This window comes from Pituophis catenifer, unplaced genomic scaffold (genome assembly GCF_029215685.1).
Source record: "Pituophis catenifer annectens isolate HBS135680 unplaced genomic scaffold, rPitCat1.0.hap2 SCAF_14, whole genome shotgun sequence".
Lineage (NCBI taxonomy): Eukaryota > Metazoa > Chordata > Lepidosauria > Squamata > Colubridae > Pituophis > Pituophis catenifer.
In genome coordinates, this window is record NW_027256894.1 from 14,125,511 (window position 1) to 14,149,053 (window position 23,543).

At 43.5% G+C, this 23,543-nt stretch overlaps 2 protein-coding genes across 3 annotated transcripts; one reads left to right on the forward strand and one right to left on the reverse strand.

Annotated features, from left to right (window-relative positions):
- The first annotated feature begins 334 nt into the window (after positions 1 to 334).
- FAH (fumarylacetoacetate hydrolase) lies at positions 335 to 21,459 on the forward strand. 2 transcript variants are annotated; one of them, XM_070953732.1, is made up of 14 exons: positions 335 to 454; positions 4,651 to 4,761; positions 6,389 to 6,510; positions 7,644 to 7,693; positions 10,096 to 10,186; positions 11,227 to 11,324; positions 11,429 to 11,481; positions 13,103 to 13,202; positions 14,448 to 14,578; positions 16,382 to 16,457; positions 17,954 to 18,000; positions 18,109 to 18,210; positions 19,491 to 19,608; positions 21,305 to 21,459. In XM_070953732.1, the coding sequence occupies exons 1-14, from the start codon at positions 374 to 376 to the stop codon at positions 21,379 to 21,381; spliced, it is 1,257 nt and encodes a 418-aa protein (XP_070809833.1). In that variant the 5' UTR covers positions 335 to 373; the 3' UTR covers positions 21,382 to 21,459. The 2 variants fall into 2 exon arrangements, with proteins under 2 accessions (XP_070809833.1, XP_070809834.1); XM_070953733.1 differs by having other exon boundaries at positions 18,112 to 18,210.
- Positions 21,460 to 23,073: 1,614 nt separating this feature from the next.
- On the reverse strand, positions 23,074 to 23,253 carry CTXND1 (cortexin domain containing 1). The gene has a single exon (XM_070953755.1). The coding sequence runs from the start codon at positions 23,251 to 23,253 to the stop codon at positions 23,074 to 23,076; it is 180 nt and encodes a 59-aa protein (XP_070809856.1).
- Between the last annotated feature and the right edge of the window lie 290 nt (positions 23,254 to 23,543).

Consider the following 23,543-nt stretch of genomic DNA (forward strand, 5'->3'; position numbering starts at 1 on the left):
CGAACTACTGAAAATTTCTGCTACCGGTTCTCCAGAACTGGTCAGAACCTGCTGAAACCCACCTTTGTTCCGAAAGGTTGGTGACCCCTGCTCTAGGCTGAATCTGCTGGGGAAGGATTTAGGAAGAATTTGAGTGAAAGAGGGAGGGAGGGAGGCTGCAGCTGGGGCTGCTGTTACGTCATGTGCAAATCTGGTACTGTTTAACTTCCTGGTTTTGTAGATTGCAAATTCGGTGAGGGTGGGAGAGAAGAAACAAGACTGATTGGCTGTTTCGTATTGAAAAAGGGAGGGCCCCCACAGGGGTTTAGCAACTCAAGCAACATCTGGAAACTCTCTCTTTCTCTCTCCGTTTTGCCTGTAAGATCAAAGCAGCATGTCTTTTATTAAAGTGGACGAGAATTCCCATTTCCCCATTCAAAACCTGCCCTACGGAATCTTTTCCACGCAAGACAAGGTAAGCAAACAAATTACTTTTTTTAACTTTGAGTTCATCTCTCTTGTTTTCCTTCTGTGTCTTATTGATCCTGATGGGTCCTAGGAGTCCAATTCGGGTACTTTGCCTTGGGAAATTGCAACACCACTAAGTCTAACGATCAGCGGAGACCGTTATCAACCCTGCCGTTGGTTTTTAAGGGAACATGCTTGGGGAAATAATCTTTAAAAATCCACCGGACAGATACTAATTTCCATAACTTTATTTGGGGTGTGGTAAAGGTTCCCCCTGCACATATGTGCTAGTCATTCCTGACTCTAGGGGTCGGTGCTCATCTCCGTTTCAAAGCCAAAGAGCCAGTGCTGTCCGAAGACGTCTCCGTGGTCATGTGGCCGGCATGACTAAACGTCAAAGGCGCACGGAACGCTGTTCCCTTCCCACCAAAGGTGGTCCCTATTTTTCTACTTGCATTTTTTACGTGCTTTCGAACTGCTAGGTTAGCAGAAGCTGGGGCAAGTCACGGGAGCTCACCCCATTACGCAGCACTAGGGATTCGAACCGCGGAACTGCTGACCTTTCGATCGACAAGCTCAGCCTCCGCATGTGGTAGTCGTGGCAAAATCATAATTGGAATAATCCCAAAAATGTTAATTGGTTGAGAATGTCAAGTCTTAGACCTAGAAGTAAGGAGAAATTTTCTGTCAGTGAGAGCAATTTTTTTTTTAAATTTGATTTATATGCCGCCCTTCTCCGGAGACTCAGGGCGGCTTACAGTGCGTTAAGCAATAGCCTTCATACTTTTGTATATTTATACAAAGTCAGCTTATTGCCCCCACAAACTGGGTCCTCAATTTACCTACCTTAGAAAAGAATGGAAGGCTGAGTCAACCTTGAGCCTGGCGAGATTTGAACTTACTAATTGCAGACAGCTGGAGTTAAATTACAATGCATTAGTCTGCTGAGCTATCCAGGCTCATGGAATATTAATGGAATCGCTTGCTTCCTGGGGTTATGGATGCTCCACCTCTGGAGTTTTTGTGTTGAATTTACCGACAAAGAAATAAAGGGAGACTCGTATAGATCTATTTCAAGCTATTTAGCTCTCGTCAGCTAGCCATACCCTTCTGGGATTCGAACCCGGGCTGCATATGGAAGCAGTATGCTCCATCCCATATTTGGGTAGACCAGGTTGCCCTGATAAACAGATCTCGCCAGAAAAAAAACTCCTGTCAATTTTGGAAGACAATTTTCTTTTTTACTTCTTAACTGCCACTGGAGGTTTTCAAAAAGCGACTGGACAACCACTTGGCTGTTATGGTATACGGCTCCTGCCTTGAGCAGGGGGCTGGACTAGAAGGTCTCTGAGGGTCTCTTCCAGCCCTATGACTCTAGAGTCCTAGAGAGGGTTTCATAAACTGTGCAGCTTCTGCTTCTGTCTCTCCTTGCAGTCACTCCCCCTTCCCCTGCATTCAAAGTGTCCATTGATAGTTAGCCGCCATGATTTTTCTGCGAAGAGTTGACCTCTTTCCCACCTTCTCTTAACTGGTTTCTAAGCTTGGCGAATTTGCTCATAAAATACAGCTAGTCCCTGACTTACAGTGGTCCACTTAGTAACCGTTTAAAGTTACAACGGCACTGAAAAAAGTTTGCAAGTAGAGCCCTAAAAGACTCACTGTCATTAGGACACATTTGGCCTACCTTCTGATTGGGGTCCCAGCAGAGGTGGGCTGCTGGGGGTATGCAGGGGTTCGGGAGAACCTCTAGCTAAGATTCTGTGCAGTTCGGAGAACCCCCAAATCCCACTCCTGGTTGGCCCCGCTAATCCTGCCCCTCCCTGCTCCTCCCAGGAGTCCCCACGCGGCCTGTTTTGGATGCAGGTAAGAGCAGGGCATGTGCGGAGGCTCAGGGAGGGCAAAAAACCGGCCTACCGGAAATTTGGGAAGGCCGAAAATGGGCCTGCTTCCAGCCTCCAGAGGGCCTCCGGAGCCTGGGAGGCCGTTTTCTCCCTCCTAGAGGCTCAAGGAAAGCCTCCGGAGCCCGGGGAGGGCAAACCCTGCCCCCCATGGTGCAGGAGGCCACACCCACCCAGCAACTAATCAGGGAACCCCTTGCTAAAATTTTTGAAACCCCCCTCCCCCCCCCCCGGGTCCCAGTTATGACAACAGAAGAAGCACGTCCATGGTACCCAACTGGTAGGTGTAACCTTGGAAAACATGGATCATGTGTTAAAAGCACATCTCACTTCTGATCTCTGGAAGGATACAGGCAGTCTCCAAGTTACAACAGTTCCTTTAGTGATTGTCTGAAGATACAACAGCACTGAAAAAAGTGACTTACTTATAACCATTTTTCACACTTAGGACCATTGCAGCATCCCCAGGCTCACGTGATTTACATTCTACAATCTACAATCTATTTACCTTCCCTACCGGTTCGGAAGTGCACGCGCCATCATCACGTCTGATTTTTGACCCTCTGTGCATGCACAGAAGGCTTTGCTCATGCGCAGAGGGTTAAAAACCAGGAAGTAATGACGTCCAGGTGGGTGGGCGGAGTCTCGTGCTACCGCCGCTACCAGTTCACTGAACCACGCGGTGCCGGTGCAGACAAAACTGGCAGGATTTCACCACTGGGTTGCAGTGTCCCAAGGTCATGCGATCAAATTTTGTGACTTCTGGCAACCAAGGTCAGATTCACTTAACAACCGTGTTACTAATTTAACAGACAACTCAAAGCCAATCTTCTGCTCCTTTGAGGAGAACCTCTGATTGCATCAATATTAAATCTATGATACCTTTCCAATGATAATAACAACTGGCCATCCATAAAGTCTTAAAGTGCGGGGCTAATATGGGAAAATTTTAGGTTCTTGGAGGGCTACCAAAATCAGTAGCTCCAGAGCCATTGAATTCTACACCGTAGTTATCTATTAACTTTCCTGTTTGCTGAAGTTAACAGAGGGACAAGCGTTCAAGGGATGAGATTTTTCCCCCCAAAAATTTAAAAGTTTTATGCTCTCTGACCCCAATTCTCTCTCTGTGTATTTATTTTTGATGGGAGTCATCTGCAGAGAAACAGAATGAGTTTTTTCGATTTTTCAAGTTTTTTATTTTTTACAAACATATCAATGCGTGAACAGTGTGGCACCTGAGTCTCATACATTTTGATACAAATAAAATAATAGTAATCATATTTGTTTCATTTAACAAGCTTATATAATTCTAGTAATAATATACATATTTTTACTAAATTATAATCTTTCATTATTTAGTTATTCAATATTTCAAGGTGTCATTTTTATGCGAGTCACCCTATTCTAAGTGTCACACCTTTTAATACAAATAGAATATTATTAATCATATTTATTACATTTAGCAAGCTTATATAATTCTAATAATAATACAAACATTTATGTTAAATTAAAATCTTTCATTATTTGCTTGTTCAATTTATAATCCTTCATTATTTAGTTATTCAATATTTCAAATATGTTGTTTTTATGTCAAACACCATATTCTGCATGTCATCCATTTTAATACAAATAAAATATTTTAGTCATATTTGTTACATTTAGCAAGCTTATATAATTCTAATAATAATACAAACATTTATGTTAAATTAAAATCTTCCATTATTTGCTTGTTCAATTTATAATCCTTCATTATTTAGTTATTCAATATTTCAAATATGTTGTTTTTATGTCAAACACCATATTCTGCATGTCATCCATTTTAATACATATAAAATATTTTAATCATATTTGTTACATTTAGCAAACATTCACATATTCATACTGAATTATAAATCTTTCATTATTTATTTAATCAATAGTTCAATATATTATTTTAATGCAGTCGCCATATTATTTAAGTATACTTAGTAATACCGTCATTCAAATTTTAATTTCCCTTCTTATTATTACTTCTCCTTATTATATAAGAATGTGTATTCTATTAATTCCCCTCTCTCTAGTTTCCATCCCTAGTCTAATTTTGATTATGCCACTACTGTATTTAAACATATTCCCTTTCTAACCATCATCTCTTACCCGCTTTAAAGCTTTAATTGTTCGTGAAACAGAATGAGTTTTTCAATGGCCCCCTTCTCCTTCTCTCCCAATTCACTTTTGGGAGCTATGGATAATCAAGATTACTTTGGTTGGCCAGAATAGCAGCTGAGAAACTTCTGCTTCTCATGTGTATTTCTCTCTCTTGCAGCCCAGACACAGGATTGGAGTAGCCATTGGTGATCAGGTGCTGGACCTCAATGCTGTTAAACATCTCTTTGATGGACCTGTCCTTTCAAAGCAACACCATGTCTTTGAGCAGGTATCGGTGTTTTTTTTAGCAGAACCGTTTTACAGAATGTCATCTTCAGTCAAACTGAACTGTTGGTGGGTTTCTTAGATTTTTAAGGGCTCGCCACCAGATTGCTGCTTCTGAAAACCATAATAGTCGAAACACAGTGGTTATTTACTGAACTAGTTAGATTTTGGTACCAGGATTAATTTTGAAGATCAATAGAATACTTGCAGAGCAGGGGTGGGTTCTAAATTCTTTTACTACCAGTTCTGTGGGCGTGGCTTATTTTGTGGATGTGGCTTGGAGGTCATGTGACTAGGTGGGTGTGGCTAGCTGGTCAGTCATTTCTCACACTTATGACCAGTCCTCGCATTTACGACCCGACTCATTTGTTTGCTTTTAACACTGATCAGCTGTAGGGCGGCCCTTTGAAGCCCTGTGGCAAGAGTTTAAACAGTTTTTTTCCCTCTAGTCATCAGCTGGGACTCAGAAGGCAGCAATAGATTGGGGGTGGGACCAAATAAAAGGTAAGAATAACGTGGGGGGGGGTGTGGGACGGCGGGGGGGGAGAACCGGTTCGGTGATGTCATATCGTCACTGCTACGGGCTCGGCCGAACCGGACCAAACTGGGAGGAACCCACCATTGTTGCAGAGCTTGTGTGCTGTTCATCTCTTCGAGGTTTTAACAAAGAGGCTGGGCATCAGGGGTGAAATCCAGCAGGTTCTGACAAGTTCTGGAGAACCGGTAGCGGGAATTTTGAGCAGTTCGGAGAACCGGCAAATACCACCTCTGGCTGGCCCCAGAGTGGGGTGGGAATGGAGATTTTGCAGTATCCTTCCCCTGACATGCCCACTAAGCCACGCCCACAGAACCGGTAGTAAAAAAAATTGGATTTCACCACTGCTTGGCATCTCTTAAGGATGGATTGATGGGTCTTCCTGCATATTGCAGAAGATCAGACAAGATGCTTGCCATTCCTTTTAATCCTATAATCCTTTGATTCCGTGAGTGAGTTCAAAGTTTATGCCAGCCCTTCTGGTCAAGGTGTTGTCCAGGAATCTGGAAGTTAATGTTCATAATCTGGAGGATGATTGGATTGGAGAGAGTGAAGTAAAACGTTAGTAGGCAGTGGTGAACTTTTATATATTTAGATTCTGGACTTTGCAATCTTAGGTGACGCCCTTAAAAAAACACAGTGCTTATGAATTAAGTCAGTGAAATGGTTGGTTGGCCCTTCTGTGTCAAGGTCCCTCATCTTCATTCATCTCGAAGCCACTGCTCTCAAGACTTAACCTCACCACCAGGTCCATGTTTGACTCCAAGGAAGACGGGAGCAACAGCGATGGAGATAAGTTCAGGTTTTTCTCAACAAGCTAGAATGGAAGGCTGTATTCCAAGAAACAGCAAGCTTCAATCCATGAGTTCTTTGTAGAAAAGCTAATGAAGATTTTGCAAATAATAATAATAATATCAGGTTCTTGAGCATGACTTGAGAGAACTGACTGAGATGAAGACTCAGGGCCAAGTGTTGGGGTGGAAAAATGGCTTCCAGGTTGCACATCATGGAATTGGGATCTCTTACTAGCTTGTTGTCCATATCCTGTATTGGAGCCTGGGAAAATGTGATTTCTCTCCTTTTACCTTTGTTTCAGTCAACTCTCAATGCTTTCATGGCATTGGGCTGGGAAGCTTGGACCGAGGCCAGATCGTGGCTGCAAAAGATTCTCTCTGACAAAGAGCCAACACTCAGAGATAACGCAGAGTTGCGCAAAAGGTACTTGAATGCAGAACTAGCGTGTACATTTGGTGCATGTATGAGTGATGTGCAATTTAGTGGGAGTGCAGTGACAATGGTTTCCGAAATGTCAGAATCAAAGAGTTAGTGTTCTGACCCCAAAAAGCACAAAGCAGAATCCTAGTCCCGACAAAACCCCTTTTATTAAACGAACAGTGAATTCCTCTCATTCACATCCAGCAAAGTCTTTCAAGGGAGAATTTACAGTCACAGACCTTATCTGACTTGGAGAGATGCCAGACCGATATCTTCAAAACTTGGCAAGGAGACTTGGAGAGTTACAAACCAATTAGGTGAACTAATTGTCTCTTGCAAACTCCACTCCCCTTTCTCCTCTTTATTCCCTCTGGGAGGGGCCATTCATCGTCCACCTGTGGCCTTACTCCCAAGTTGACCCTTGTTCTTTAGCTGTTCCCTTCATCTGGCAACTCTGTGTATGCGCACACTGGGAACAGGCTCCAGCTATTCGTCTGCCTCACTGATGTCTGACTCCGAAGGCAGCTGATAACTGGCATCTGGCCCTGGCCCCATCTCTGCCGCTGACACAGAGCCCTCATCAGAGCCTTCCCCAGACTCCAGGACTGGCCCATGTTCCTCCCCAACCTCCTCACTGTCCGAATATGCTGCCAGCTCTGCTGGCCGCTGGTGGGCCACAGCAGTTAGCTTATTACCTAGTTGGAGTGTGCCCTTAAACAGCAATTCCCTGGACAAGGGAAACAGTCTCATCCACTGTTCTATTGACTTATTGACTTTTGACTTTTGCCATTAACCAACCTACTTGATTCCTGATTGTGCGTAAAGAGTAAGTAAGTGATGGGCACAGCATTAGCAAATTTGCAAGGTTGATGTAGTGTTGTTACTTAGTTGGGCAACATCTGCAAGAAAACAACCAGGCTCAGAGGACACTGAGGACCCCACAATGCAACCCTGAGCTACAAATATCCTCTTCTCTTGGTAGAAGTGAGTTATCCTTTAAAAGCCAAGGAAACGTTGAGGACATCCAGCCTCTTAGTCTAAATTCTTGCATTACTGGTAGGGAGTGGAGGAAATTTCAGAAGAGTTGTTTCTTGAGAATAAAATGTTTGTCCTGCTTCCTTTCCTTTCTTCCCCAGAGCATTTATACCTCAAGCGTCTGCAGTAATGCATCTTCCAGCTGAAATTGGTAAGTTCTTTGAATGTAGAACCTCTCGATAGTTCGTAAGGACAGAAGCAGTGGTGGGATTCAGCCGGTTCAGACCGGTTTGGGAGAACCGGTTGTTAAAATTCTGGCTGGCCCCGCCCCACCCTGCCCAGTCACTCCTCATCTTGCCCGCTCACCCGGCATAGCTGCTGATGGCTGGCTGGCTCCCTTGCTTGCTTCGACCACCTGGTCTCTGTGGGCCAGCCCGGTTGCCTGCTTTCGCCACCGCGGCTGCATCCCACGCAGCTCTCTCCCTGCAGCCCAGCTGAGCGGCCCTGATCTGCCTGGGTGAGTCTGCAATCAAGCCCCAGTCTCTGGGTGACTTCTACACTGTCTGCGTGTTTCCCCCATTTCTCTCTCTCCTTTCTTCCTCCCCTGGGCTTCTTCCACCTTGTGTGCGTGCGTTTCCCCCATTTTCTTCTGTCTCCTTTCTTCCCCGGCAAAGTGATCGGATTCTGAAATCTGCCATTCAAACTCTTTTATAAAAGAAAGGGTAAACTACTTTCCTGTGCATAAAAGAAGACTTGAACCTCCCAGTGTTATTCTTGTGGGGGTTAAACCTACTGGAGTGTTGTGCATTGGATCTGCTTCTCAGATCTGACTTGATAAGACCAGATTTTTGAAGGGGGCAAAAATGGTGAGTCCTTCCTGCATAGCTTTTACAGCCAGTAATATCAATCAAACGGAAGAGAATTGGGATGGGCAGGGAAGGGGAGGGGGCAGTGGTGAAATCTAAAATTTGTTACTACCAGTTCTGTGGGCATGGCTTGGTGGGGGGGGTTAATGTGACTGGGTGGGCGTGGCCATTTTTTTTTCTTTTAAACCATTTTTTCTACAACATTTTCGGCGAAGAGGTTGTAAAAAAAATGCTTTCAAAAGGCTCTGACGATCCCAACTGAGTTGCCTGATCAGCAGAGGCTTTTTTTCTTTTAAATGCCTTTGACGATCAGGCAACTCAGCTTGGGTTGTCAGAGGCATTTAAAAGAAAAAAAGCCTCTGCTGATCAGGCAACTCAGCTGGGATCGTCAGAGGCATTTAAAAGAAAAAAAGCTTTTAAAATGCTTTTAAAAGCTTTTGACGATCCCAGCTGAGTCGACTGATCATCAGAGGCTTTTTTTTTTTTTACTTTTAAAAGCATTTTTTTGGCCGAAGAGGTTGTAGAAAAAATGCTTTTAAAAGGTAAAAAAAAGCCTCTGATGATTGTGTGGCTCAGCTGGACATGGGGGGTTGGGGTGGAGGCAGGGATTTTTGCTACCGGTTCTCCGAACCACCCGCCTCCATCGCTACCGGATCGAGCGATCCGGTCCGAACCGAGAGCATTTCACTATTGGAACGGGGACTGGAAATGGATGCAAACGTAAACACAAATATAAGAGTAAGCCAAAGGTTCCGTTGAAGAACACCAGGGGGCAGTAGAAGAATTGTGTTGATCCAAAGTTCCTTTAAAAGCAAACACAGCTCATCCTCAACTTAACAATCACAGTGGAGCCCAAAATTTATTTTTAAGTGAGATATTTGTTCCGGGAGTTTTGCCCCCCTCCCCATTTTAAAACTTTTCCTGCTACCGTTGTTAAGTGAATCGCCGCAGTTGATAAGTGAGTAACCCGGTTGTTAAGTGAATCTGGCTCCCCCATGGACTTTGCTTGCCAGAGGGTCGCCAAAGGGGATGGTGTGACCTGGGGATGCTGCAACCGTCATTAGTATGAGTCAGTTGCCAAGCGTCTGAATTTTGATCCTAGGATCATGGGGATGCTGCAAAGGTTGTCACTGAAAAATGGCCGTATGTCACTATTTCCAGTGCTGTTGTAACTTTGAACGGTCACTAAACTGTTGCAAGTCAAGGACTACCTGTACCTGTCAGTCATTGGAGAAAGGGGGGGGGATCCAAATTTATTTTAAGATGATTGATTGATTGATTGATTGATTGATTTATTAGCCAATACCTGCGTGCTGTCTGTCTGTATTTGGATGTCCCATAGGATCTTAGCTTTCTTATTTTCCACAACCACAATCTGTCTATCTGCCTGCCTGCCTGCCTACCTACCTATCTCTACCATGTAAAATGAGGACCCAGATTGTTGGGGGCAATATGCTGACTCTGTAAACTACTTAGAGAGGGCTGGAAAACACTGTGACGTGGTATATAAGTCTAAGTGCTATTGCTATTGCTATTGCTATTGCTATTGCTATCTATCTATCTATCTATCTATCTATCTATCTATCTATCTATCTATCTATCTATCTATGTCTGTCTATCCATCATCTATCTATCTATCTATCTATCTATCTATCTATCTATCTATCTATCTATCTATCTATCATCTATCTATCTATCATATCTATCTATCCATCTTCATTCATTCATTCATTCATTCTCCTTCTAGGAGATTACACAGATTTCTACTCTTCTCGGCAACATGCAACAAACGTTGGAATGATGTTTCGAGGAAAGGAAACTGCGCTGATGCCCAACTGGTCAGTAACTGTCTTTCTTTCTCTGAACCAGAAGATACGGGGCACCGAATTTATCGGATTGATTTGGGTGAATATCTGCAGCAATTTATTGTCTGTGTTCTAAGTGCTGCATTTTTGAGGGCGTTGACCTTTGCTTGGGGCCAGAACAAAAATTGGAACAGGCTTGATGCAATTGTAATTCAGACTTAATTGAATGGAGGCTGAATTAAATGTTCTGAAAATGTCAGTTGGGTGGCAGTTTGCTGTCCAATTTGTGGACCACAAAAATAAATCCAGGAATGAATAAATAAATAAAATTAGGGACCAAAGTTTAGGCTTTTGTGATCCGCAAATTGTGCAGCTTGATCTAGTTATCTATCGCGGGACCCAATAGTTATCTATCGGTCTGGGTATTGTGACTGGGTAGGGGTGGCCAATTTTTTTTTTTAACTTTTAAAAACATTTTTTCTACAACCTTAAGAGGTTGCAGAAAAAAATGCTTTTAAAAGCCTCTGACGATCCCAGCTGAGCCGTGCGATCATCAGAGGCTTTTTTTTTTTTTATCTTTTAAAAGCATTTTTTCAGCCGAAGAGCTTGCAGAAAAAATGCTTTTAAAAGTTAAAAAAAAGCCTCTGATGATTGTGCGGCTCAGCTGGGCATGGGGGTGGGGGGCAGGGATTTTTGCTACCGGTTCTCCGAACCACCCTCCTCCATCGCTACGGGATCAGGCGATCCGGTCCAAACCGGGAGCATTTCATCCCTGGTCATGCCCTCTTGCTCCGCCCAACCATTGCTGAATACAAGTACTGGTATATCTCTGGTCTTGGATATACAGTACGTTTATTTACTGTATTCAGTCTGCTATATTTTATTTTACTAGTAGCTGCTGCATTTCCCAACCTAGGCTTATACTCAAGTCAATAAGTTTTCCCAGTTTTTTGTGGTAAAATTAGGTGCCTCGGCTTATATTCAGGTCTGCTTATACTCAAGTACATAAGGGTATATCCCTCCAGAGATTAGAAGTGAGATGTGCTTTTAACACATGATCCATGTTTTCCAAGGTTGCACCTACCAGTTGGGTACCATGGACGTGCTTCTTCTGTTGTCATATCTGGGACCCCAATCAGAAGACCGGTGGGCCAAATCTGTCCTAATGACAGTGAGTCCTTTTAGGTTTCTACTTGCAAATTTCGGTACTTAATTGTTCTTGTTTTAATGAGAAACCCCCCCCCCCCACATTTATGAATTCTGTTTAAATCGCAGGTAAAAGTCCACTTCTTTCTGCTTCCAAGCGTTTGGATATTGAATTAGAAATGGTGAGGTTGTATTTTCTTTTTTTTTTTTATTGAAAAAGTTTTACAAACATCAATTTTTCCCCCATTTCCCCCCCCATCCCTCCCTAACCCCCCCCAAACCCTCCCTCCCCATGACTTCCCCAAGGTGAAATCCATCCACATTATATTATATCATACTTTACCACCCCTCTATTCTCCCCCCTGTGCACTATACATTTCTACATAGCAGTAAGCTATTTTGCCCCCCCCCATAAACTATACATTTCTACACAACATTTAGCTAAAAGCTATTTGATACTTCCTAGTTTGATATTTATTCTGCACATAATCTATCCATTTCTTCCACTCCCATACATAAGTCTCTTGAGTCCGGTCTTTTAAGTATGCTGATATCTTCGCCATTTCTGCAAAACTGGCCATCTTCAAAGTCCATTCTTGAATTGTAGGCATATCAACCCTTTTCCAAAATTGACCAATCAATAACCTAGCTGCTGTCACCATATACAATATCAATTTTGTTTCACCTACTGAAAAACCCTTAACTATACCCAGTAAAAACAAATGAGCAGAAAATTGAATTGTATTTTCTTACAGGTTCCTCATTCTTCTTTCGTTGCCACTCTCTACATCCCCTTGGCATTTAAAAAAGAAAAAGAAATACATTTCTGCTGTACCTTTCAGTTAATACATGCACAGACAATACATAGACACAAACACACACATGGCTACAACTTGATGCTAAATGAATCAAAGCAGTAAGAGCATTTTGTAGACACGGCAATTTAAAGCAGCAGGAAAACAAAAGACATCCACCCAGGAGCAAAATAAAATTATATAGTCATTTCTGGATCCTCCTTTGTATAATTTGCAATGGAGGGGAGAGGTGTGGGGAACAGAAAAAGGGATCCCAGAAATGCCAAGATCTGGATAATTGATGTAAGGCCAGTTCTGGAGCTGACTAGGCAGAGATTACAGAAAAGGATCATAATGTAGATAATATTGCTTCATTATTCCATTCTTGTTTGTTGAGGTTTCTGATCAAGAATTCTCAAGAGCCTGTAGAGATTCAGATCATGGTTGTCCCAAAGGTGCTTTTTTCAGGAGGCAACTGAACTTCCTTGCTTTTTCTTTGAAGATCTTTCGCTTCTCATCCAAGAAGCTTCTTCAGCTCTGACTGGATGGTGGGGAATGGAAGGATTCATATTCCTTGCAGACAGCTGGTCATTTGCATCCTTTTAGAGGGTCGTTGAAGCACTTGGAGGTTTATCTGTGTCCTCAGGTTTTCCAGAGGAAAAACTGCAGACTACAGGAACCATTTGCACTACTCAGGTGACCTTGAGGACACAGATAAACCTCCAAGTGCTTCAATGACCCACTAAAAGGATGCAAATGACCAGCTGTCTGCAAGGAGAATACATCCTTCCATTCCCCCACCATCCAGTCAGAGCTGAAGAAGCTTCTTGGATGAGAAGCAAAACATCTTCAAAGAAAAAGCAAGAAAGTCCAATTGCCTCCTGAAAAAGCACCTTTGGGACAATTTTCAAGAGCCTGTCTGTTTCATCTCCAGGTCAGTTGTCTGAACGTATGCTTTTGATATGCTTTTCTGATAATGCCTGACAAAGTTTCCTTCTACTTTTTCCAGGCATTTTTCGTCGGACCTGGAAACACGCTTGGAGTACCCATCCCCATTGGTGAAGCTCACAAACACATCTTTGGAATGGTGCTCATGAACGACTGGAGTGGTAATGCATCATTAATCTTTTTTCCTTTGATGGTAGACCATAGGCCAACGTTAGGCAGAACTCACAAGATTTGCTCCAGATTTGACTGAGAACCATCCAGATTTGGCTGAAAGATGTGCAGCTACATCTGTCTGTCTGTCTGTCTGTCTGTCTGTCTGTCTGTCTGTCTGTCTATCTATCTATCTATCTATCTATCTATCTATCTATCTATCTATCTATCTGTGAAATACCACTCACGCATCATCACGAAATCTCCAGAACCGTAAAGCCTACAAAGTTGAAATTTGGCACGTATGTTCCTCTTGCTTTTTTGCTTTTTTGCTTTTTTTTTTTAAATTTATATGCCACTCTGGGCGGCTTACACCAAAGACAGTATACTAAATAGCAAATCACAAGTGTTTGGCATAACGCTTCACTTCTGGCTGGAAAGCATGCTGTCTACATTATGATTTAAAATACTGTGCAAATTAGCCACAAGCAAGGAGAAAGACATACTCCTGGCACAATTTATTCCTTGATGGTACTGTAGCTTCTAGGCAACCCTGGCTAAGCAGACAGGGTTTTTGATTTGATTTATATGCCGCCCTTCTCCGGAGACTCAGGGCGGCTTACAATGCGTTAAGCAATAGCCTTCATACTTTTGTATATTTTATACAAAGTCAGCTTATTGCCCCCACAAACTGGGTCCTCATTTTACCTACCTTTGAAAGGATGGAAGGCTGAGTCAACCTTGAGCCTGGTGAGATTCGAACTTACAGTAATTGCAAGCAGCAGATGTTAATAACAGTGCTTTAGTCCACTGTACTACAGGCTCCTCTTGGCTTCTAGGTGCTCACTAAGAAAGGATTTTTTCAAAATGACCATCAGACCATTAGTATTTCTTACATTATTATTAACACACTCTGATGCTAAGGAGTTAGACGTTCTACTCCCCTTCCCCACCTGAAAAGAACTCTGTTCCAACTGCCACTTGGGCAGCACGTGACTCATCCGGCCTGTGGGCTGAGAGTTTAGACATTCTACTCCCCACCTGAAAGGGAAAGAAGGAGATAAAATAGGAGAGGCCTCTGTGGGGACAGCCTGAGGGAGAGAAGGGGGATAGGAGAGGAGAGGCTTCTGTGGGGCAAGCTTGAGGGAGAGAAGGGGAGAGAGTTGCTCACAAACAAATCAGAGATTTTAGACACAATTGTGATGTGGCAATGATTTCATCCTGAAGGTTTCTCTGCTTTTGTTTTCTTCATTTAGCTCGTGACATTCAGAAGTGGGAGTATGTCCCCCTAGGTCCATTCCTGGGCAAGAGTTTTGGCACCACTATCTCTCCATGGGTTGTCACTATGGAAGCTCTGATGCCCTTTGCACTGCCAAATCCTATCCAGGTTGGTACAAAGCAGGGGTGGGCTTCAGATCCTTTAGCAACGGGTTTGCTGCCCCGTTGCTGGGTGGGTGTGGCCATGGTGGGTGTGGCCTAATCGGCTGTCTACACCATGGTGGGGGGGGTGTTCCCCCTTCCCAGGCTTCAGAGGTTTTCCTTGAGCCTCCAGGAGGGTGAAAACTACTTCCCCTGGGGTCCAGAGGCCCTCCGGAGGCCAGAAACAGGCCCATTTCCAGACTTCTGGAAGTTCTGGAAGGCCTGTTTTTCACCCTCCCCAGGCTCCAATGGCTTTCCTTGAGCCTCTGGGAGAGTGAAAACAGCTACCCCCAGGGTCCGGAGGCTCTCCGGAGGCCAGAAACAGGCCTGCTTCCAAACTTCCGGAACTTCTGGGAGGCCCATTTTTCACCCTCCCCAGGCTTTGGAGGCTTTCCTCGAGCCTCCTGGAGGGCTAAAACAGCTTCCCCCCAGGGTCTGGAGGCCCTCTGGAGGCAGGAAACAGGCCTGTTTCTGGGCTTCCGGAACCTCTGGTAGGCCCATTTTTTACCCTGCCAGACCCTCCACACGGCCCCTGCGCTTACCTGGAATGATGAATGGGCCGTGTGGAGACTCCTGGGAGAAGAGGGGTGGGGTAGGAGGGGGCAGAGTGGGGTGGGGTAGGCATGGCCAGACAGGGATGGCATTTGGGGGTTCGCTGAACCCCAACGATTCTTGCTTGGCTAGAGGATCACCCGAATCCTGAACCCCCAGGAGCCCACCCCTGGTACAAAGTGTAAACACAGGGCACACCACTTTAAGTAGCCAAGATACCAGACCCTACCACTTTTGGGAGATAACTGTCTTCCCAAAATTCAATTTAGTTTCATGCTAACATTAATCCAAAATGTGTTCATACATATACGTATGCACCGTACAACGGAGGTTTCAATATTCCTTAATCAGCTTCAGATTGAAGCTATTGAGATGTAGCTAATACTTCGGATATGAGTTGCAGCATTTCTTTTTCTTTCTCTAATGTTATTCTTAACTCTGGTTGGAAAGCTAAATAATTCTATGCTTGAAATATTAACGCCCTAAATTATAATTAATACTGAGAAACCTTTACCTTGGTGCTCCGTTTTCAGCATCGTAAGCTTTTTAAACAATGGGATGCTCATTATCTATAATTGTTTTATCGTCAGACAAAAATTCAGGACCACCTGTTATGTTTAGTTAAGCTGATTTATTGCTCATGTTAAGAATCTAATTAACGGTCAGCACTAAATTGGCACTAGATAAGAGCAACCAAAATTCAAGAGGACCTGGGATTGCTTGTGGGAATGTAATCATTCCTGGCTGATTCCTCTCTTGACTCCACCCCAGACTGTCTTTCTCCTACATTTATTGAAACATCACTTCACTGAAACAATATCATGTATCACGATTTACAACAACAATATAATTAAAGGGAAAGGAGGTACTTCGTTGGCTTCTACTTCTGAGTGTTGCATGAACCATAAACGATTAGAAGTCTAACTCTCCAGTTTGCTATTAGAGAGAATTATCTTCTTTTAATGACCTCATAATGCCTTGCGGGGGTGGAGTCTGGACGACTGAATGGAGCTGAGTATTTACTGGCCGGATGCCCTTCCTATCGTCAATGTGGAGTTTTGTTCATCAGATATATTGTCATTGTGCCCAGAGAGAGAAATACCTGCCTCTACCTAGGATCGAACTCACAGCCTCCTGATTATGAGGCAAGAGCTCCAACTCTAGGCCACTGCACCACTCTTGGCATTAGAGAGTATGATATTTCTTATATTCTTTCAAGGACCCCAAGCCCCTGCCTTACCTTTGTGATGACCAGCCTTATACTTTTGACATAAACCTCTTCGTTGCTATAAAAGGTATGTATGTTGTGGTTCCAAGTCAGTTAACAACTTGAGGAGCTCCAAAGGAGCAAATTCATGAGACCAAGATAATGACATGTGACTTGAAAACATGTCTTGAACCTATGTACTTTCTTGTTGAGAATGGGGGGAAAAAACCCTGTCCTCTATCCAAGCAGTTGATTTGACCTCGGAGATCAGGATTCTTGCTTGGAGCTATCTCCACCCTGTTACTACCTAGATGTATGCCAGCCCTTTAATGTAGTTCAGACAAGTAGCACAAACCATCATCACTAACACTACCTTTATTGTAGGGTTACAAGAATAGATGTAGTGGCTCAGCGGCTAAGACACTGAGCTTGTCGATTGAAAGGTCAGCAGTTCAACGGTTCGAATCCCTAGCACTGTGTAACAGAGTGAGCTCCCGTTACTTGTCCCAACTTCTACCAACCTAGCAGTTCGAAAGCACTTAAAAAATGCAAGTAGAAAAATAGGGACCACCTTTGGTGGGAAGGTAACAGCGTTCTGTGCTCCTTTGATGTTTAGTCATGCCGGCCACATGACCACGGAGACGTCTTCAACAGCGCTGGCTCTTCGGCTTTGAAACGGAGATGAGCACCGCCCCCTAGAGTCGGGAACGACTAGCACATATGTGCGAGGGGAACCTTTACCTTTACCTTACAATAATAGAATCTTTCAAGACAAAAATGTTTCTCCCCTCCTTTTCTTTTACTTCCTAGAGAACTAGGGAGGGTCTTTTCTGAGGTGCTTCCCATGCCCCTTATCCTTCTGTGGGTTGAGAGTCCTTCTGCATGACGGTTATCTAGTCTCAGTGAAGGAGAATATTATAGGACAGGGTTGAAATGTCCTTGGTGCTCTCTGAGCTTGGTTGTTTTCTTTCGACATTTCATTACCCAACTAGATAGCATCATCAGTACAAACTGGTTGTCTATGTCTCGTCCTCTTGTCTTCCAAGTTAATCCCCACATACCATTGCAATATTTTAGGCATTACGTACATTTCAGATCAGAAGGGGGTGCCCTGTACTTATGAAAAGAAAAAACACCCTGTAGATGTAATTAATTTGTGCTTATGCAGATTAAAGTTCCCTTTTGATCATGTTCAAAAGGTAGAGTGGGCACAGACTTTCTGTCAACTCGCAAAACATTTCTAGTCTGCTCTTGAATTGCCAGCAAGGTGGGAGCACATTCCATGCATACCTTCTTCCAAGGTTGGATCTCAGATTACCAAAGCCAGTTTGTGAGGAATGGTTTCTACAGGGGAAAATGTGATTTATGACACAGACTGAGAGGAGGGGAGGGGGGAAACCGGGTCAAAATTGAGCCGTAAATTACATGTGGCAGAGTTGACTTCACTTGAATGCTGACATGTTGCTCCTAATAAATAACTGGATTTCTTTTGAAACTTGGCTGGAGATTCATGAGTTAATTAGGGCATCTGTTGGAACCTTGACATTTTCTTTACTTTCCTTAATAATATTTGCTTCGTTTTAGGAGATGGTATGAACAAGCCGGTAAATATTTGTCAGTCAAACTTTAAGGTAAGAGAAAAAGTTGTTATAATCTAATGTCTCATATAACCTATGGAAAATGGATGTAGAGTATGTTCATATGTCTTTATGGCTATTATTCGCTTTCTTGATACATAGCAGATGTATTGGACCATGAAACAGCAGCTAACTCACCACACTGTTAACGGTTGCAACCTCAGACCTGGAGATCTTCTGGCCTCTGGAACTATTAGTGGGCCAGTAAGTATTGAACGGATCATAACGGTTATCAAAATATTTAAACTTTTAAACCTGCAGTGAGGAATCTAATAGGCGTAGAACTAAAGCCAATGGGGTTTTAAAACTATTTCATAATGCATTTCAATAGATCCTTTCTAATCTCCAGATTGGGGCATAGCAGAATTTGGGGATTGCAGCTTTCAGCATTAGGAATTGGGTTGTTTTCTGCTCCATCGAAGTGTGGTAGAAAAAGTGCCAGCAGGATTGCATTCCTTGTTATGATTATAGTCATACAACAAGGCCTTAGACCTGTGATGGCAAACCTATGGCACGCATGCCATAGATGGCACATGTAGCCATATCGGTGGGCACGCAAGCTCATCTACGGCACGCCTTTTGGCCCGCCAGAAGGAGAGAAACCACCCTTGGGGGGGTGACATGGGGTGGGGAAGGCCCATTTTTCTCTCTCCCCCAACCTCCAGAGCCTTTCTAGGAGTCTGGGGAGGGCAAAAAACAGCTTTCCTCACCCCCTTGGAGGCCCTCCGGAGGCCAAAAACAGCCCGTTTCCGGCCTCCGGAGGGCCTCCAGGATGGTGAGGAAGGCCATTTTTGCCCTCCCCAGTCTCATAGAAAGGCTCTGGAGGCTGGGGAGAGCAAAAATGGGCCTACCGTGCCATTGTGTGCCAGGAGCGGGGGGAGTCGCAAGCATGGGGGCAGGGCACATAGAATTATGGGTGTGAGCACGTGCATGCGTGACACCCCCCCTGCTCCTGGCATGCGATGGCAAAAAGGTTAGCCATCACTGCCTTAGATTGTGGTATATCAAGGAAAGATGGCATCATGGGACATGTAGTTCTCCATTTTCAGTATCCCTAGTTGCAGTATATGCGTAGGAACAGCCATTGCTGTAGATCCTGCTGTACGCTTTATCAAGATTGGGTTCTTGCTAATTCTTCACTTTCTGCTTTGAGAAAATAACATAAAGGATGGAAGACAGAAAAACCGGTAGGCTACCAGGAAAAGTAGAATTTAGATACAGCTTAATTAGAATTCTTCTTGGCAGCTTTTATTCTATCAAGATTCTGAGATTTTATATGCTTTAGCTAAAAATAACAACACCAAAAGTCCTCTCAGCTTGCTCCTATTCCAGATAATAAAATATTAAATTATGGTGAAGGATTGACAGCAGTTTCTTTCTTCAAATCCCAGCGTGGCCTTAATTTCTGCAAAACAGAGGCCAGGGCAATAGTTACAAAATCTACGGATGCTCAGTTTTCTTTTTTCTGATTTCTGCTTTTGAAGGAACCTGAGAATTTTGGGTCCATGTTGGAACTGTCTTGGAATGGGACAAAAAGTATCAATCTCGGGCATGATCAATCCCGAACATTTCTGCAGGATGGAGATGAGGTCATTATGACAGGTAACCAGATGTGAATGTAAGCGGTGAAAAGAGCTGTGCATCTCTAGCCTGGGCTGGATTGGAGAAGGCCTGGAAGGGAAGAAACATCTGGATGAGAAGACACAAGCTGATGTGAAATCTTAGAAATTGTTTATTCATTAATATTGGGGGATAGGATGTTAATTTATGGGAACTCTGGACCATGTCCCTGAGATATTTGGGGAACTGAGGTTTTAAAAGGGACCTCAACCTGGATATGGATTGGATATGTTTTCATGTTGCAAGATTGAATTTGGGTCAGTCACAGGGACCAGAGGTTTACTCTTCCAAGCTTCAAGACTTGTCTGAGCTCAGCTTCAGGGAACTTCTCTCTACTGGAATATGTACTTTGTGTTATTCTGTGAGTTGTATATATGTGGTGGCTTTCTTTTGGCTGATTGGTGTGTTGATGGCTGGCAATTGGCTGTTGTTTCCTTGCGCTGCCAAGCCCTTGGTCTCTAAGTACTTGATAAGCTTGTAGTAAATCAGCACTCTTGTTGACTGACAGGGGGCCCATTTAGAATAACAGAGTTGGAAGGGACCTTGGAGGTCTTCTAGTCCAACCTCCTGCTTAGGTAGGAAATCCTACACCACTTCAGACAAATGGTTATCCAACATCTTCTTCAAAACTTCCAGTGTTGGAGCATTCACAACTTCTGGAGGCAAGTTGTTCCACCAGTTAATTATTCTCACTGTCAGGAAATTTCTCCTTAGTTCTAAGTTGCTTCTCTCTTTGATCAGTTTCCATCCATTGCTTCTTGTCCTGCCCTCAGGTGCTTTGGAGAATAGCTTGACTCCCTCTTCTCTGGGGCAGCCCCTGAGATATTGGAACACTGCTATCATGTCTCCCCTAGTCCTTCTTTTCATTAAACGAGACATACCCAGTTCCTGCAACCGTTCTTCATATGTTTTAGCCTCCAGTCCCCTAATCATCTCCCAGGCTTCAACCCAATATAGAGAAATTCCCTGAGGATGGGCTCCAGCATGAGTCAGAAAGTTCGGAAGACTAAACCTCTGGTCCCGGTGACCGGCCCAGATTCGATCTTGCAACATTATCCTGGGACACATATATTTGCTTTTATTCGTGTTTTCATGTTGTTTGCTGTCCAGGATCTCATCGGATTGATGGTTGACCCTGTAAATAAATATTCATACATTTTGGCCTCTGGAAATATTGATTCTGGTTGCAGCTTGGGGTGGGCTTGTTCACTCTCAAAGGCATTGTTGACACATTGAGTAAAAGCCTGAGCTGGATGGCAGTTTTTCTTGTCACTCAGATATATAATATAGCTGCAGGGATTGAAGGAAAACATGTTTGATTTGTTCCACATGCTTACGCTTCTTTGATCTTGTTCTCTGGTGAAACAATCTCAGCTGTTCATTGCTATATAACCTGATTCCAAGTAGGTAAAAACTCTTTATGCTTATTGTTGTGTAGTCAAAGCATAATCTTCTGTACTCAAGACAGATCAAAGCAGATCCAATATAATAATACTAATCATCTTTCAGATGGAGGAATATCCCTCCCAAACGTCTGGTCTGTGGCCACAGAATGGGTTGGTTGAGGTGGGAGGAAAGGAAATGCATGTAAAGGAGAAAATGTAAGAGAGTATACCAGAAAGGGGCAAATTTTAAAATTGGTTAACGATTGCCAAAATGATTCTTTCTTTTCTTTCAGGGTACTGTCAGGGAAAAGGTCATCGAATTGGATTTGGTGAATGTTCTGGAAAAATCCTTCCTGCCAGAACGATCTAAGAAGGTGACAAAACATACAAAATGGAGAAGTTTGGAGATGTTTCTACGTTTGTTTGACATAAAGAAGCATAAAACCATTATGTCAGTTACCATGTTCTCTTTTTTTCTTCAGTCAATGTTTTTGGCAGTCTGATTTCTTGATATTTTCTTGACAAATATATTTTGGGAATACAACAGTAATTGTGTTCCAAAGGTGTTTTTTTCAAAAGGCCACTGGACTTCCTTAGTTTTTCCTTGAAGACGTTGCGCTTCTCATCTAACTGAAGAAGCTTCTTGGATGAGCAGGAAAACATCTTCAAGGAAAAACAAAGGAAGTCCGGTTGCCTTTTGGGGCAACCATGACCTGGATGATTGAGAATCTCCATAAGTAAAGAAAAAGGTTCCCCTTGCACATATGTGCTAGTCGTTTCCGACTCTAGGGGGCGGTGATCATCTCTGTTTCAAAGCCGAAGAGCCAGCACTGTCCGAAGACGTCTCTGTGGTCATGTGGCCGGCATGACTCAACGTCAAAGGCGCACGGAACGCTGTTACCTTCCCACCAAAGGTAGTCCCTATTTTTCTACTTGCATTTTTTACATGCTTTTGAACTGCTAGGTTGGCAGAAGCTGGGACAAGTAACAGGAGCTCATCCTGTTATGCGGCACTAGGGATTTGAATCGCTGAACTGCCAATCGACAAGCTCAGCATCTTAGCCACTGAGCCACCGTGTCCCAAACTCCATCGGCAACTCCATTTCACTTGAAATAACGCCTGAAATCTTTATGGTTTCACTTGAAATAACGACTGAAATCTTGATGGTTTCATTTGAAATAATGACTGAATTTTTTATGGTTTCACTTGAAATAACAACTGAAATCTTTATGGTTTCACTTGAAATAATGACTTAAATCGTAGGCACATAACCTGAGCTGAGCCTATAAATCTTTGAAAGTGGCCAAAAAAGAGCTTTCTGTTATTGCTACCGGTCTTTAATTCTATGGAAGATACACAGAGAGTAAGCATACTAGTTGGATCTAATTAATATAATCTCATGAATTACTAAATTGACATGAACCCAAAAACAGTTTTTTTTTCGTGGACCCCCCATACATCGTTTGCCCTCTGTGGGGGAAGAAAGATGACAACCCCTGCCCCCAGGCCCTACTCAAATGCTAAGCAGTCTGGATAAAGCTGTTCACATTGGATTTAAATGCAGCCAACGTCACTAAGTACAGATTACTCTAGAGAAAGCTTTGAAAGAGAGCTCTAGTATCTAAAGAGCATTTTGTGCTACTTGATGTAATAGAACCGTCGTAGTTCCCCTCTCATGGAAACCTGGAAAAGAGAGAGAGAGAGAGAGAGAGAGAGAGAGAGAGAGAGGGAGGGAGGGAGGGAGGGAGGGAGGGAGGGAGGGAGAGAGAGAGAGAGAGAGAGAGAGAGAGAGAGAGAGAGAGAGAGAGAGAGAGAGAGCGTAGCAATAGATCAGAAGGGCAAAGTGAAGAATTCAAGTAGATCTGCAGGCAGAGCTGGAATCGATGTGCTCTCAAAACTTCTCCATTGCTGTAAGCATCTTGGTGTGAAGAGGAGTCCTATTTAGTGCTTTCACCCTGATAAGGTGGCCACTTAATGTGCTTTCTTGTGCCAAGTCCATGGTTGGTCCAAGGTGCAGAGGACTTGGGGGCCACCTTTCCCCCCCCCAAGCCTTTGGGTTGGTCAGTCATCCAGGTGCTGTTCCTCCCACGTGGAGGTTGGGATGGCACTGTAAGGGTCCATGATCACTTTGGCACAGCGGATAATCATGACGATGAGGAAAAGGCAGAGGAAGACAAAGCACGCCAAAGTTAGTCCTTTATCCACATCGACAAAGGCAGGTTCAGGAGTTGGTCCTTCCATTGTTTGTGTCTCTCCACATCAGGGTTAATTCCTGCTGCTACCATGATTTTTTTACCTGCAGGAAGTGACAGTATTGAATAAACAATCCATGCACCATCTTTAGAATTCTTTTTTTCTTTTAGAATGCAAGTTTAAGGGGTTCTGCACTGATATATATTATCTCTCCCAGTATTAATAGCAATAGCACTTAGATTTATATGTCACTTCATCGTGCTTTACAGCCCTCTCTAAGCGGTTTACAGAGTCAGCATATTGTCCCCCAACAATCATTTTATCCACCTCGGAAGGAC

Coding starts and splice junctions, on each gene's coding strand:
- FAH (XM_070953732.1), top strand. CDS start 374: ATGTCTTTTATTAAAGTGGACGAGAATTCCCATTTCCCCATTCAAAAC. Junction 13,203..14,447: donor GCTCATGAACGACTGGAGTG/GTAATGCATCAT, acceptor TTCTTCATTTAG/CTCGTGACATTCAGAAGTGG. Junction 16,458..17,953: donor CCTCTTCGTTGCTATAAAAG/GTATGTATGTTG, acceptor GCTTCGTTTTAG/GAGATGGTATGAACAAGCCG.
- CTXND1 (XM_070953755.1), bottom strand. CDS start 23,253: ATGGAAGGACCAACTCCTGAACCTGCCTTTGTCGATGTGGATAAAGGA.